The sequence below is a fragment of the Xenopus tropicalis genome, chromosome 3, assembly GCF_000004195.4.
Source record: "Xenopus tropicalis strain Nigerian chromosome 3, UCB_Xtro_10.0, whole genome shotgun sequence".
NCBI lineage: Eukaryota > Metazoa > Chordata > Amphibia > Anura > Pipidae > Xenopus > Xenopus tropicalis.
Window position 1 is genome coordinate 137,105,725 of NC_030679.2, and position 16,588 is coordinate 137,122,312.

The window sequence follows — 16,588 nt, forward strand, 5'->3', positions numbered from 1 at the left end:
GGAAGCAGCTTTGGGTATCTGGAGTCAGAGTTGCCGGTACCATAAAAGAACAGAGAACTCAGTCAAAGGGTTTATGTACTAACTCCACAGCCCTTCTGTCTTCCTGCTCTTTGGATTTTGGTGTGGCAGATCATAGAGCCCTGTGGGTATGGCTTGGCTCTGCTTTGCTAACACAGCATCAGTTGTGATTGAAAACAAAAAGGATAGAATGCAGGTATTCAGCTGTATTTTGGTACCTAAAGTACAACAAAGCCTTTCATTGTCCAATCCATAGCCCCTTGTACCTTTACTTAGGTTTGGCTAATGGCTGCTGTGGGTTCTTGGGAGGCTGACAATATACTTTCTAACCTATGGCAATATGAGGCTGTACAGTATACAAGCAACATCATGTACAAGAGACATTTTATTTCAAATATTACAACATATAAAAACTACATAATAGCACGTATACAAAGTGGAGAGGTAAGACGCCGACGTACAACGTATAATAAAACCCACTGTTCTTTAAAATCTTTAGAAGTGCTGTCGCGCAGCTCATCTGATTCAGCAGATAAAAATTAAGAGCTGGAAATGTCAAATTTGATAAACCAGAAGAGAAGTGTCAGATTTAATATCTGCTCTTCAGTTTGAAACTCCGGAGGGAAATTCAGTGTAAGCTGCCCCCCCCCCCCCCAAAAAAAAGTTAATCGGTCTCCATCTTTTCAGCCTTCACGGTTTCTGGACAAAAAAAAGAAAAAAGTTATTAGGTGCCAGAGGTTGAAGAGGTACAATTATAGGCTGATAGATAAGATGCAGGATACACAAGGGGATACATGTTTTAAGGGCAGACACCCACCTGTTCCATTCTCTTTCTCCCTTGACAAAACGCATTTCTTTATCTCTGAACCAATGGCTTTCGAAAGAGGCGGCGGCACGGCATTACCCACCTACAAAACATTTCAACGTTACGGACTGGAAGTAGGGTAGAAATATATTCATCAGTTCAGCATTTGTCATAGAACTTCTCTCTGCTGTCACCAATACTCACCTGCCTGTGTTTATCCAAGATATTACCGAACAGTCTGTAGGTGTCGGGAAATCCTTGGGACCGCGCACATTCCCTCACACTCACCACACGATGTTGCTCTGGGTGAAGGACGCGACCCTAGGAGGAAACATTCTGTAATGTGCTGCATTTGTGGCCTTGTAATATTTAGCAAGACTATGAGACTTTAAAGAGCCCCCCCCCCCATACACCTTATTCATTCAGGTTTATTCAGTACACGGGAGAAGCAAAGTTAAAAACCAAGAAAGCGTTATCAGAAAGGTCTATGTAAACACAGCCATAAGCACTCACAGAAACGCTGCACTGAGTCCTCTATCAAAAGAAACCGGTTTTCTAGTCTTTGTAAACACGTTCAGTATTAGACTTCCTCTCAGAAAAATCCTTCATTCCAGGGGCCAGTGTCTGCGCAGCCTTCTGCCTTCACTCCCATCAGGTGTGATCTATGCTACCAACGGCTAGAGCTGCAGCAGGAAGCTACTGAGACCAAGCTAAAATGGCAGCTGCCATCTTAAACGGAGGGAGCTTCTAGGGCTGTTTACTAAGGTATGGTAAAGCTTTCTGCAGAATATATATTTCCTTCTGACTTTCCTTCTCCGTTAAGATGCCTGTAACCGACTGTCCCTAGGACAATGGCTTCCCCTCTGTTTCTAAGCCACACTACCTCTTAGATACTTAGTGTATTTTAGAACCTGTAACTCACCTGTTTGCCCATTGGCTCAGGGTTAGTAACAGTGGTGCTAAAGAAGCCGTCCCACTCAAGTCTTCCATACAAGCCAGCCCAGTGATTGTGTCTGTTTCCTGTGTGGGGCAGGCACCAGGGAATCAGCGTGTTGAACTGCCGGTCTGCAGGGTCACATGGTTTGCCTGAAAATAAAACATTTCAACAAGGCATGTTCTGACCATGGTAATTGGCTACACAGATTCTATTACCCCAGCAGCCCTTTATTAAGCAGGAGAAAGTGTATACCTTCAGAACAAGAGCAGACTCCTCTTAAAGCACCAGTGCTGCTGCGCCCATTTTTCTTGTCATGGTGACTATAGCGTAACTTTCTGGTTGTAGTGCCATCTGACAGACGCACTTCCATGTTAGGTAGATCCCGCCAGTCTGAGCCAGGAGCAAGAGGTATGTGACGCATTCTGGCAGCAACTAAAGCGCTCATGTCCTGCAGAGGCCAGATGACAATATATATAAGGCCATAAAACCACCAGTAGCCACTAGGTTACAGTCAACATTACCTATAGGTTGATCACTAGGACCATGTATAAAGGCATTGTCAAACTATCAACTTACATGGTAAAACACGGAATTTCTATGGCATTACAATCTATAAAAATGCCTTTCGTGTTAACATTAGCTTTACTGACTTACCTTGCAGACATGATCCCTGAGAATTGGCTGATACTGCGAGCCACGAATCTGCCTTTGGAACCAGGACTGAGGCTCTCCATTGTAAGAAATTTCCAGAGCAGAGGCTCCATTGCGGATTTCTGGAAGGTCAGACATGGTATCCCGGACAGTGATTGTTCGGAAAAGGCTCGAGTTAGTTCTGCAAAAGAACATTTAGGAGGGGGTATAAAAGTAACATTGTTGCTACTGTATACCAGCAATTTTAATGAGGACTTTATTTCTATTTATTCTCAATGCGCCGTCTATCAGTCGTGGTAAGAAAAAATGGACTGCTTTATTGGCACTATGTTGAGGGGGAATATGGTGCTATAACATGCACATTTTACATATTGTATTTTAAAGTCTTGTATGGTTACACTGTATAAATGTTCTAATACGAGTCACCAGTAGATGGCACCATGGGGTAAGATTATAAGTTAATTGTTCATATTCAGTAGCTTAAGGAAAAGGCTTAAGTGGCCTAAAATGTTATTGCCGTTTACTGAAATCCTGTTGTAGTAATAGTGAAAATGCCCATTGAGATGAACCAACTGTGTACTGAACTAAACTGCATTCTGGCGAGTGCTGTCTGAGATCTATATAAGCTGCAGCGTTTGAAATAAGATGCTCTGTGTAAGGCAATGGTTCTCCACCTTCCTAATGCAGTGACCCTTTAATACAGTTCATGTTGTGGTGACCCCCAACCATAGTTATTCCTAAGACCATCGGAAATATGTGTTTTCCGATGGTCTTAGGCGATCTCTGTGAAAGGGTTGTTAGACCCCCAAAGGGGTCCCGACCCACAGGTTGTGAACCGCTGGTGTAAGCAGATCCTTATCTGTGGACTGGTAGTTTCTTTCACCAACTTAAATTGTAAGCTCTTTTGGACAGGGCCCTCCACCTGGTCAGGAAGTGTTCAGCACAAGTCCTATTCACTGACCTCATGTTGCAGAAAGGTTTGGGGGGGGGGTACAGTCTATATCAGGGATCCCCAACCTTTTATACCCATGATCCACATTCAAATGGAAAGTCTTGGAGTAACAAAGCATGGATTTCCTGGGGCACAAGTTAGAGCTATAATTTGCTATTTGGTAGCCCCTATGTGGACTGGCAGCCTATAGAAGGCTCTGTTTGGGTTTAATGCAACACCTCCAAGCCAGCACCTGCTTTGAGGTCACTGGGAGCACATCCAAGGAGTTGGTAAGCAACAAGTTGGTCTACATGAATACCCCATCAAGAACATAATTAGAAAAGCTATTTTGAAGATGCCTTGTCTTAATTACCTTGTGATGTTACTGACATATTTCTTTTCATCCACAACAACACTCAGTGAACAAGCACGTGGGGCAAACACATGCAAAGGCTCAGGGAACATTGGAAGCTTCTCTCCTGGAGCAGCAGCAAGTACGATTGCTCTCCTGCGGGTCTGTGCAACGCCATACTGGCCAGCCTGCCGATATACAACACTTATAAATTCCCACATCCATTCATAGTACCCAGAATAAACAAAGCCCAAAAGCAGTCTCCTACCTGAAGAACACCGAATGTGCACTGGTAGCCCATACGCACAAGGCAGCGGAGTGTTAGCTTAAGCACCATAGATCTTTTGAATGATACAAAGTTCCTGACGTTTTCCAAGAGGAAGTATTTTGGTCTGTAGTAGTCACAGTAGCTGCCAAAGGGAAAATGGACGAGTTAGTATCAAGAAAATTCTTTGACAAAGCCTAACACTTCCTTTATTAGGTATGGGTTTCTACCTGAGATATGAAACCACCAGGGAGTTCTTGAACTTTGAATAGGTTCTTGAGTTAAACCTGTTCATGCCACTAAACCCTTGGCAGGGGGGCCCTCCGCACAGCATTTCCACATCTCCCTTTTGAGGCAAGCGCTGCCCTAGGGAATTGGTCTTTTCTCCAGACATGACTAGTTTGAGGAGAACATTGCAGTCTTCTGTGAATACTGTAGTACCAGGATTGTTCAGCCTGAAGGCTTGGGCTGCAGGCTCCCACATCTCTATTGCCCAGTTTGTCTCAGATATGCCTGGAGCAGAGAAAAATGATGCAATTGCATTTTTGGCTCAAAAAGGAATAAACCTTGAAAATATAAAATACCATGTAACACATCTAAATTATATTTACATTCAGACTCCATGTTTAGTTTCACTAGCCTGTGGCATTTATATATACAAAAGTTCCTACACACTGTTGCAAAGCAGAGGGGGATATAGTGGGACTATGGCATAAGGCAATGAGAAAATGCATTAAGAACAAGTCCTTTGTAAAATTCCAACACACCTGCTTGGTGAAAGCCTTCAGAGAGCCCTCCACAGCCAGAAAACACATCCAGGGTGCGCAGTTTAGGCAGCTTATCACCACAATTTTGCTGTTCATTCTCAGACTTTGAGGCAGTTTTACCTTTGCCTGTGAAAGAATTGTATTAAGAACCATCAGTTCGTTTTTGTTTATTTTTTTTTTTTGAAGCCATGTTCACTTGAGTTAGTTTGTGTCCTACCTTTTCCCTTGCCCTTTCCTTTGCCTTTGTTAACAGCACTGCGAGCATGGTTTGGTGGATCTTCAAAGCTTTTGGTTTTTGCACTATAGGCCTGAAATAAGAACATATACACTTAAAAGGGGTTGTTCACCTTTGAGTTAACTTAGTATGATGCAGAAAGTAATATTCTATAACATACTAAACATAGTCAGTGAACCACCCCTTTAAGAGGAAGAATCTGGTTTGAGGTTTGCAGTGCCATAGTGCCAGATACTGCACTAAATAGGTCTTTAAGGTCACATATAAGGTTTGCAAACAAAGATTAATACCTCTAGGAAATAAAAGCGATCTGATCCTCCAGCAGAGTACTCCTGAATGGTTTCAGTCAGGTCTTCACCATATTCTACTGTACAATGCCCTTGCACTGCCTTAAAGTCCACTACTGCCTCTTCGTCGCTCCAGTAAACCATGTTTACGTCTGAATGGTAGCTTGCTTTTACACCTTTGTGAGTATTTTCAGGTCTGGAGGTAGAAACAATCACTTAGTACTTTGAGAAAATACAAAAATACCCCACCAAACCCCTGCAAAAAGCAGAGGATGGGACACTGAAGGAATTAACTAAGGCAGTCAAGCTGTTCTTATGGACCCAGAAGTATTTTACCACCATTTTATTAGCATTTTTCTTCTACACCGGTGGTATTAGACCCACCTGTAAAACTTGTAAATCCTCAGCTTTATATCCGACTCATTAGCCTTTCCATTACTTCTCTTGTTGCAGAATATCTCCTTAATGCGACCCAATCTGTATGGTTCTGGAGCATCCAGGTTGCTACCCTTAATGTAGTCTGATGATTTACGGTAGTATTCTGGGTACAGATCCTCATCCACATCATCCTTCTTTTGAGGTCGCTTCATTGGGCTACCCAGCTTCACACTAATAAGTCAGAAAGAAACAAACATAAGCAGGTTAGCAACCACTTAAATAGCAGAGAAAAGTAATGTACGTTAAAATATTAACCTCTTACCTAAATGAGAAGGCATCAGGAAGGAGCAGCACTCCATCTCCAACCTTATACTGTACATCATTCTTTATAGCTGTACTGTAGCAAACTTTAGAGTCCAAATCCTCTACGGGACAGCTTACTCTGGGCATCTCTCTCTGCCTTATTTCAGCCAGACGGGCACAACTGGTGCAGAACCTGACAAAAAGCAAAGTCGATAAGTTTTCTTGTACCACAGTCTCCCGTTAAGCGATTGCATTCCCCAAAAGCTTAGGCTGGGGGAGTGGTCAGTTTATAGTTTAAGTGAAGGGACCATCACCGACCCTTTAGATTTACCTGCGAACAACCATAGGATGAACTATAGAGAAGTACTAAAGTTTCTGCTGCCTGTTGAGCAAGAAGTTAGGGGGAAAAAAAAAAAGTGAGAGGACGTGCATTTCAGCAGCTGACAGACTAATTTCCTGGTTTACGGAAGTGTAAAACATTTGTCAGCGTGCAGATGGACAGCAAAACAAAAACTTGGGTTGGCCGACAGCTAGAGCAACTGTCACCTAAAACATCCGCCCACTGGTAAGTTCTAGCCCATCCAATCCCTGTGCGGCTCTGATGGGATGTTCCCCTACACAGTAGGGAAAGCTGCGTAGGTTTTTTTTCACCTCCAAAAAGGGTTAAATTATATCTTAGGATCAAGCCCGAGGTACTGTTAATACTACAGAAGGAAATTTGAAAATTTTGTAAATATAAAAAAAAGCATTGCCATTCCACAATTCAGCTTTCTAGACAATGGGATCACTTATCGAGAAAACAGCTAACTGTAGCAGTGTACTTATTATAGCTTGGACTGACACGGAAGTCTAAATGCCCAGCAAAACTAATTAGTCAACCCAATACAAAAACTGTTGGAACACTGGTCTACTGAAGAGAAATAACTTACTTATACTTATTGTCCTCTGTAGGCTGAGGGGTGGGAGGAGTCTCAAAGCGTGCATATTCTGGATCATACCACAGCTGGTAAAAATAAGTGCTTCCATCATCCTCCACAACCTTTATATCAGTGTGTGTTCCTCCCTGTGAAAACAAGTGAACATTCGAAATTCAGATTGCCAATAGAGAGAACTTAACTCACCCAACCAGCCTTCTATTGGTTGCAATTAATTGCAAGCCTGTTTAAGATTTAATGAATGTCTGCGAATGTTAATTAGGTTACAAGTTTCTCACCTCCATGAACCAGTTGTCAGATGGCGCTTTGTAAATGACCTTCACTTTGCCATGAATATAGGATAACTGCATGTCCTCACATTCATCCACAAGAAAGAGCTCGAGGGGATCAGATGTTGCACCAAGAACTGTATCTGTGCCGAGGCAGAACCAGTGCGCATGGAACATTGGCCCACAGGCATCCTCCCACATGGATGTGATCCTAAAACCAGCAAAAATTAGCAACTTCACACCAACCAACTCTTTAACTACATGTTAGGAGTAAGTGGTTACAAACCTTGCCAAGTACAGAGGCTCTGTTGGATTATCAGGACTCACTGATACACAATCCCCAACTTCCAAGATTTCAGAGTCAATGGACACTTTCAGGTAAAAGTCTTTTTTTCCTTCAGTCTTTAAAGAAAAATAAAGCCACATTGCATGACATCTATAAAATGCACAAGAGTAATGGACCTATATACTTTCTTGATGGGATGTTGGCGCCTCAGATTTCAAATATGCATATTTTAAACATTGCGTATATTGCCTACACAAATTTTGAGATGTAAAATACCTTAATTGGATCTCCCACCCAAGAGATCCTGTTCTTTTTCTCCAGTTTTTTCTTCTTTCCCTGAAGGATCTTTTTGGGCGAAGGCATTTCTGGTACAACATCCTCAACTTCCTCATCTTCATCTGCTTCCTTTACTGCCAGGTTTGGACACCTGAAGTATTTTTTGGTAGTGTCACATTTTACAGCAGATGTCAATTTAGCCAACTTACATGTATTCCTATATACATGTGTACCCTTACCTTCTCTGTGTGCAGGCTTGTTTGGTACGGCCTGCCCCACCAAACTTTAACATATCCTGGCAAGCTTTGCACTGGCCACAGTCTGGTTGCTGACACACCTGAAGGAAAATAAGGCTTCAATTCAGAACAGAGGAAAAAATTAAAATATTGCCAAGATGCGCTGTGTTTTGGACCAGGTTGAGTTAGAAAACACAAGGTTTCAAATATGATTTCTGGAGTCTGAAGGCTCCAGCAAATCATAACTAGGGCCCACTGTGTAGTTGGGTCTTCAAAAGGCACACAAATTTGAACAGTTTAGTGGTTGCTTGGGTCCAATTTAGCCTAGCAACTCCATATAAAAACTTGTCTTTTCATAAAGTGGCTAATAGATTATATTACAGTAAATACTTAAAAAAAGGTGAACCACCCCTTTAAACGTCTTAACACAAATTGCCACTGCCAAAAGGCAGTGTTTGACAGGTGATCCTTTATGTCAAGTAGGCCGAACACTGGCTGGATAACCTGAAAGCAAAGTAATCCTATTTATTAGTCTATTATAGAAAGCACTGCTTTTTGTACTCTGATCTAGCCTTAAAAAGCAACAAAGTGCAGTATAGATTCCTTTCAATGAAGTATCATAAGGGCCACACACTTTGAATAGCCATACCTCACAAACACCACAACGCCTGCGTTTGATGCCATTTTCCTTATCTGCATCTTTCTCTATTTGTTCTGAGAAGAATGTGTCAAAGATCTGATACACAAGTTTTGTGGTAGTGGCCTTTGTTGGTCCTTTGTTGTCCTTCTCTATCTTTGTAGGATGTCTAATGGCTTGTCTTCTTGCTGCTCGCCTAAAACGAAAAGTTAAAGTTAGCACTGAGAAGGAAACATGCACTGACTAACTGCAGACGCTTCTGTTTTACAAGTTACCCACTTAAAACTTAAATAGCCCCACAGCTATAACAAACCTTTTGCCCAGGGTAACACCAGCCAACTTTATGAGGTCCCTCATGCAGGGAGTTACAATAACAGGCTGCTCATCACTATCACCAGCCTCATCATAGCTCTCCACTTGTTCCACCACAAACTGTGCATGCCTTAATAAAGAGTCTTCCGTGAACCGGTTAAAGTTTAAGCCTGAAGGTGGGACGGTAGTCTGAAAGCAGAGGTAAAAAAAAAAAAAAAAAAAGAAAATGTAAACCCATTAAGTTTCTGTAGATGAACATATGTCATATGGATAAGTTCCTGCCCTTTCCGAAACTAAATATTTATGGATTACCACAATGCCTTAAGATCCTATGGGTCACTTCCAGCAACTCAAGAAGGATAGTAGGAAAAAGTATTGCATATGTTCTCACTGGCAATTTACATTACTGCTGGGGAAAAGACATTTTCAGGAGCTCACCCATGGTTAAGCATTAGCAGAGGTAAAAAAGTAAGCAGGGAGGAGAAAATGCTTGATCTTGGCAATTATGTAAAGTTAGATAAGCCCCAAGTGCCCTCCATTTATCTTGATTTTACAGTTATACTACCTGGGAATTTAACCCTTAACACTGCAATTTGTTGCATCAATGTATATTTCCTTGGTATTCTCATCTAAGGAGTGGAGTTAGCGTTTGCAAGAAAGAGCTCACCTCAATCTTGTTGAGCAGATCTTCATAACTCACATCAGGGTTATTCTGAAGGAATTCTACAACTATCTTACTCATGTAAATCTTTTCCTGCATCAGAGCAAAGATGCTGCTGTATTCTTCACTGGGATCCATTAGGATATAGTCCGCAAAAGCTACAAGTCCAAAAGCATAACAGTTTGATTATGAGCAACACAGCATTTTCCTGAAGGCAAGTGAAGGGCAAAGAGAAAGGCCCAATGGTGCTACAACAAAGTGTAAAATAAGTCAGACTAACAAGTCTTTAATTGCAAAACGGAAGGTATTGGTTAGACAGCCAATGCATTACCACAGGTTGCAGCAAGTTCCCACACCCCCCCCTCCCTATTAGGCAAAAGGCATATAATGCACTGAAGGCCAAGTAGTTCAAGTTGTATCTTGTGAATTGAGACAACATAAGAGCTAAACCAATGTTTCAGTATTCATCTTTACAAAGCAAGGATGGGATTTAAATAAACTAGATACATCAAAAATAAATCCTTAGACCTAACCTTACCAGTTGTAAAGCCAATCAAAGCCTTTTCTCCTCCATCAAAACCAGTTATCCACCAAGCATTAATGGGACCCAGTTTCTTTGCTCGTACACCACCTTAAAAAAAAAAATTAGCTATCCTGTATGTTGTAGCAATGGCTTATTAAATCAGAAAAGAAATAAAGCTCAAAGTCAGGCTGCTTATTTGTGCAAGGATGTGCACTTACCATCAAGAGAGGGGTTGTCATCATAAATCGGTTTTACATATCCGCTGAAGTACAGCTCGACATTCTTCTCAATCAGACCAGAGTCAAAAGGACATAAATGACCCCTTTTATCATAAACGCTAAAAAAAAAAATGAGAGAATAAACTGGATCAAGAAAAATTCACACCTTCAAGTGCTTTATTGGGCAAGCAGTGACTAACCACATTATATGGCAATGCTCCATGTAACAATATTTTAGACTCCATATGAATGCAATTTGACCAGCTTTGCATTATATTGCCATTATGACACATACCTGAAGCATGTAACTTTATGCTGGGGAAGGTCATCATAGCTCTCAAACCCATCCTCATTGGCTTCAAAAAGGGATAATCGCTCATCTGTTAACATCTCTGGCTCATCTAGCTGGAGAAATACCATATTCTTAGGTTACTTAACTGGCAGGGAACCAAGCAAACTCTAAACAAATATAATTATCTGCTCCCAATCATAAAATACAATGATACTATCAAGTTACTCTATTTTTACCCTTATGCTGAAGATCAATGTAATAATTTGAAATGGAGCCATTTAAACTCGAGTTAACGCTACAAGGTACCTGGCCCAGCTTTAAGCAGGCTTTACTTATGGTGCTAAGTGGACTCACATTTGACATTTTGAACTGGACAAAAACTGTATAATTGGCTAGCTTTGGGAAAGGCTTCCAGATGCCAAGCACCCTTATACCCCACCCAGCAAGTGTCACAATAAATGTGATCCATGAACTCAAGCTGAAACAGCAAGCCTGCTCAAGATTGGTAGATCAGGCCTTACAGAACTGGCTAAGGTAATGTCACTCTTTTAAAAAGGAAATTACTGCAGTTATTTTCAAGCATGGTAGCCAAAAGGGTATACTAAAACTAAATCAATTAGAGAGTCATTACTTACAGCGTCGTCTGGATCACCCTGAAAGTACTTGAGGTCTGGATCATCCAAATATTGCCTGCAGTCCATGCATTTAGGTGGTGGTGTCTAATAAGATTGGGCATTTATCAGCATAAATGTTAAGCCAAAATAGATCTACGCAAAATATATACTAAACAGAGGAACCCTTACTTTTGGTGGCAGAACAGGTTTCACCTTTTTACTCTCTTCAGCCGTAGACCTTTAAGACAAATCAGTTATATATTTTTATATGGGCTGTTTAGGTAGGTGTCAAAAAAAGGGGGGGGGCTGAATTTGTAACAGGTCTAGAAACAAGGCAAATCTAATATGGAGGGGGGGGAGAACTGGCATCTTTTCAAGAGGTTAAATGTAACTGGTTACTGGAGTGTTTATATGAAGCCATTGTGGATACAAATTTAGTTCTCACCGATTTTCGTTCTCGCTTTCATTAACTTCGATTTTTATTCTTTTCTCTTCCTTTTCCTACAAGACAGGCATGCATCACTTAGGGCATTTCATTTGCAGTGAATATAGCAATCAGGACAATTTACTTCATGAAAAGTGAATTTGACTGCAGTACGTTAAGAAAAACTTCAGCTTAACCACACCTCAAAACTGGTTCTCATTGGATAACGGACAGAAAGTGCAGTGATATTGCCCCACCTCACATTAGTAAAACTAATTACGTTTTAGAAAGCAACAGAAAGTAACAGTTCCAACTTTTCCAAATGTGTGAATGCTGTTCACAACTGCCAGTGATTAGATTTTCATATAATACCTTCTCTTCTGGTTGGTCTGCATCAGCCGAAACATCTGTGTCTTTTTCTTCATCGCTGGATTTCCGCTTGTTTGACCTAAGGGGAAAAAAAATTTTTTTTTTATAAAATTCAGCCCAGATGTAATAGTATAAAATGGGCTAGCCTTTAAGATGCTCAGCTATATGGAGTGTGAAAAGCAGAGGGAACCGGATATGTATTAAGCCCAGCATCAACAAGCAACATTTTAACAATCAATGGCAGCTTCATACTACAGAGCTTTCAGTACTGTTGCTAGTAAGGGCTAAACTCCATTGGAACTTGACAGATGATGTTGGACGCTTTTTGTCAACCCAAGTTGGATGTAATCACGTGGATCGAAACAATGGGACAGAATCTGATGTGTAAACTACTTGAAATTGATATTCCAACATAATATGTTGGAAGGGAATGCTGCATCTTCGCCTAATACCATCAGATGTTATCAAATTATCAAATGTTATCTGAATGACTTTACATTACAGCTGTGCTGATGCATGGCAAGATCAGAAAATCTGACCCACAAAATTTGATCCAAATCTCCCATGGAGTTTAACACTAAAACCCTGGCAAAAATGCCAAGGAATTTTTAAGCTCAAGCAATGAGTGAACATACAGACCCTTTAGAAAACATGGAGAGGATGGTGGCCTGCTTGCCAGTAGTGCTTCTTGATGAGCGTGCACGGGCTGGCGATTCTGCAAGAGGAAGATTTACAGAAAGCTGCATGACTAAGGTATACGGCAGTGGGAATACAAAATACAGAACAATGCCTATCCCACTAAGTGAGCCCAATAAATAAGCAGCTTACTCTTATTTTCTCCATTGGTTTTGCTTTTCCTAGTCTTGCGATTTTTAACTCCAGCAGTATTGGACTCTGACATCTCCACATCTTCCTCATCACTGCCGCAGGTACCATTTGTAGAGCACCCATTTGTTTCTCCATTTAAGCTGAGGTCTCCATTTTCACAGCTCAACTGCTTCCGCAGAAGAGCCTTCACTTTCGTAAGGTATCCTTCCTACAAAAGGTAGGATTGTTTTAAACTACAGTCCTTAAACAAGTGGATTAGTATTGTAGTTCACACATTAATATTTAACATATGTGAAGTATATTCTCTTCCAGGGGCTACAAACCTGCCTTAAGTCAGAATGCCATCAGAAGTAGCAAAATGGTTGGTTGGAAATAGTGTCTTTCTACATTGCTACATCCTCCCTTTTTCCTATTAAACAGCAAGTATGAACTCCCTATAAACCACCCTTCAATTCACCCATCAAGCTGTCCATTATGCTTAAAGGGATCCTATTTTTTTCTAAATTACACTGTTTACATAGCAAATAGTTCAAGAATGAAAGTTAAAATGGCAGTGAATTAACAAATGTATTTGTAGCTGTAATATTGGTGTGTAGGAGCCATCTCAGTGCATTGTGCCTGAGTCTGAGCTTTCAGCCAGCGCTACACATTAGAACTGCTTTCAGCTAACCTATTGTTTCTCCTACTCCCATGTAACTGGATGAGTCCCAAGGCGGACTTGGATCTCTTACTACAGAGTGCTATTCTGATACCTACTGGGGGGGGGGGAGAATATCACTCAGCAGTAAAGTGTGAGTGAAGTTTATCAGAGCACGGGTCACATGGCTGTGGCACACTGAGAAATTAATAGGGCTAGCCCCATGGGAAATTTCTAACTTAAATATAGAAAAATGTTTTTGAAAACATTACAATGCAGGATTTTGCTGAAGAAGCTCTATTAACGTGTTTTCCGATGACAATATTCCTTTAAAATTAAAAAACCCTGCACCACTTGCTTTGTTGAATCTCTTTCCTCCCAGACTAAAGATGGTGAATTTTACTGTACTGCACATACACCCAACGTTACTTTACTGTGCACACCTGGGAACATAAATACCTTGCCCATGTAACGCTTCATAAAGCTCAGATAGTTATCTGACTTCAAACCTAACCCATACAGTAATTAATTTCAAAATGCAAACCAGAAGATGCATTCCTATCGTTACTAGTAATGAGACGTACCTCAGACAGTTCCTCGCTGCTCAGCTTGCTCTCCAGATCACTTAGTTTGTTTCTAGCATCTGCTTCAAGGAAGCCAAGCACCAAACTCAGTTTCTGTTGTACACATTCCTGAAAATATTGCATACAAAAGGGTTAAACATTAGTCAAATAGATCTTAATGTTAAAGTTTATTATCTCTACATAGCAATATTAACACCCCACCCCTGCAGCCAGTGAAAATACCAACTACAGGATAGCATAGGCGACCTAAAGTAAAATATCAACTTGTCTTTGCGATTCATATCTGTATATTTTTTTAAAGGGGAGATAGAAAGGTTACCTTTTCTGTCATTCCATCCTGATCCCTCTCCAAATCCTTTAGCCTAAAATACAAAAAATATTTGAGATTTTGCTTTAATATACACCACATATGGAATGTTATACCTCATAACTGGGAAACTACAGTTTCCCCAATAGGACCTGCACAGCCTGAATATCTCAAACACTGGTAAGAAATGGTGGTGCCACGGTACACATGAAAAAGTGGTACTGCAGCTAAATAGACGCTTCAGTAAAACAGGTAAGCTGATTCTCATGGTACCGACCATTCTTCTATATAACAAACATATTTAAATATGTTTGAACACATATTCTATCACCTAAACATAATGTTGCTTTTAAATTGTAACTGGAATGTAGATACTGTACAGATAAGGATACTGAAAGTACTTCTAGCCAGAAGCAAAGTCCATATGGGAACTTCACATTCATGTTAATGTCATAAGCAGGACTGCAAAAAAAAACAAACCAGTACACACTTTGGACATTTTGCAACCCACAGAGGTTTGCCTACAAAGCCTTGTTGCTTTCTGGTAGCAGTACTTCCTTCAAAATACTTTGAGTAAAATGCAAGTTCAATGAGTCCCCTGAGGGTACTTTAAGTGGTTTATCAAGTTTATAACAAATGTCCACCATTACCATGTCCAAAGGGTTGGATCAGCTGCCATTGATATTTAGTTCCTATACTTTTACACTGCTTGTCCCAGAATCAGAGTTGTGTTTACAAGTACACCAAGTCACATTCTCTGCTGAATACCCTATACTGGGGCTTAGTGGGCACAAAGTTAGCTCTCAGCAGTGCGCCTCTCTAAACATCAATGCTTGGTTATTTTCTAATAAGCTTCACCCTCTTTATCAGCCAAGATGCCACAAGTGGATTAATACTCCAAAACTGCCTGCCAAACTTGCAATTGCCCCCCCCATAGGTGCCATTGTTAGTATATCATTGGCATACAACACCTATGGTATTCTTTACAAGTGAAAATAGTGTTTCTTACAAAGATTACCAAGAGGGTCAACGTGTCTTCATAGAACTCCCAGCACAACTTTCAGCTGTTCATGGGATATGGAAAGTTGCAATATATATATATATATATGCACCCAAGGGCCTATGGCTATGGTGGCAGCTTTTGAGAGGCAGCCCTGTTGCCAATATAGGATAGTTTAAAAAAAAATTAAAAAAACAGTTAAGTCAAAAGGTGAATAATCCCACTGTACCAGTTACCAGACCATGTACCTGAACCTCATACCAGGTTCTTAGCGATTAGCCCCAACTGTAGGGGGCCCAGGAGCCCCAGCCCCAACTGTAGGGGGCCCAGGAGCCCCAGCCCCAACTGTAGGGGGCCCAGGAGCCCCAGCCCCAACTGTAGGGGGCCCAGGAGCCCCAGCCCCAACTGTAGGGGGCCCAGGTGCCCCAGCTCTGACCCAGCCCCAACTGTAGGGGCCCAGGAGTCCCAGCTCTGACCCAGCCCCAACTGTAGGGGCCCAGGAGTCCCAGCTCTGACCCAGCCCCAACTGTAGGGGCCCAGGAGTCCCAGCTCTGACCCAGCCCCAACTGTAGGGGCCCAGGAGTCCCAGCTCTGACCCAGCCCTCTTCCATACGCTTTCAGGAAGCCTGAGAATATATCAGTGATTTATGTCCATGTACCCATATCTGGACCTGACAGGTAATAAACATGTGACCTGAGAGGGTACCAACACGTACCCCATATTGCAGAGCTCTGAATGGAGGAGACATGTCGCTCCCCAACACCTACAAGGAAATAATAATCTCATATCTGCGGAGCCCAAACAGTGGGAGCTTCAACGTGGGCATGGCATGCCGGGAATGTCTCCGTTACCAGGTGGGGAGCGGGGGGGGGGTACAACACCAGTGACACGGGCTATTCCCCTTACCGTTTCCTGACATCGGCAGGCAGAGCCAGGGAAGCGGACTGGGCCGGCATGGCGGTATATAACAGCGGTGAGACAGACTCGGTCAGAGGCAGCGGTCCGTTCCCGTAAGGGCAGGTCTCAGTTCCTCACAACGCGGGAAGCTCGGGATTTTCCCGCCACCTCAAGGTGAGTTATACCAACAGAGAGAGCAAGCAGCGGCGTGATAAGTGCGGAGCGACAGAGCCAGACACAGTGACCCACCGCACGGAACCGCCTCTCCTTTTCAAATGGCAAAAGAACCGGGCGCCGTCACGTAACCCCGCCCCCTCCGCGCTCTCCCGCGCTTTGCTTTTACCCGCGAAACA

The 16,588-nt window shown here is 42.0% G+C and overlaps 1 protein-coding gene across 1 annotated transcript; it reads right to left on the minus strand.

Moving 5' to 3' along the window:
- Positions 1-385: 385 nt before the first annotated feature.
- On the minus strand, positions 386-16,558 carry dnmt1 (DNA methyltransferase 1). Its single transcript, XM_002934338.5, has 34 exons — positions 16,245-16,558; positions 14,350-14,392; positions 14,031-14,138; positions 12,810-13,017; positions 12,621-12,696; positions 11,985-12,060; positions 11,634-11,689; positions 11,378-11,426; positions 11,210-11,293; positions 10,578-10,687; positions 10,283-10,401; positions 10,080-10,172; positions 9,548-9,699; positions 8,882-9,069; positions 8,581-8,764; positions 7,935-8,032; positions 7,696-7,846; positions 7,420-7,535; positions 7,143-7,344; positions 6,859-6,992; positions 5,949-6,122; positions 5,633-5,857; positions 5,252-5,444; positions 4,944-5,034; positions 4,727-4,852; positions 4,190-4,472; positions 3,963-4,104; positions 3,716-3,882; positions 2,415-2,592; positions 2,013-2,208; positions 1,746-1,909; positions 1,028-1,144; positions 836-926; positions 386-717 (listed from the first exon to the last, which is right to left on the minus strand). Exons 1-34 carry the CDS (start codon positions 16,292-16,294, stop codon positions 683-685), a joined length of 4,479 nt encoding a protein of 1,492 aa, XP_002934384.1. The 5' UTR covers positions 16,295-16,558; the 3' UTR covers positions 386-682.
- Positions 16,559-16,588: the final 30 nt, after the last annotated feature.

What these genes read in the sequence shown, in the direction of transcription:
- dnmt1 (XM_002934338.5), bottom strand. Translation starts at nt 16,294, where the DNA reads ATGCCGGCCCAGTCCGCTTCCCTGGCTCTGCCTGCCGATGTCAGGAAA. An exon ending in CCTGCCGATGTCAGGAAACG is followed by an intron (nt 14,393 to 16,244) that starts GTAAGGGGAATA and finishes TTTGTATTTTAG; the next exon opens with GCTAAAGGATTTGGAGAGGG. An exon ending in TTTGATTGGCTTTACAACTG is followed by an intron (nt 9,700 to 10,079) that starts GTAAGGTTAGGT and finishes TTGGACTTGTAG; the next exon opens with CTTTTGCGGACTATATCCTA.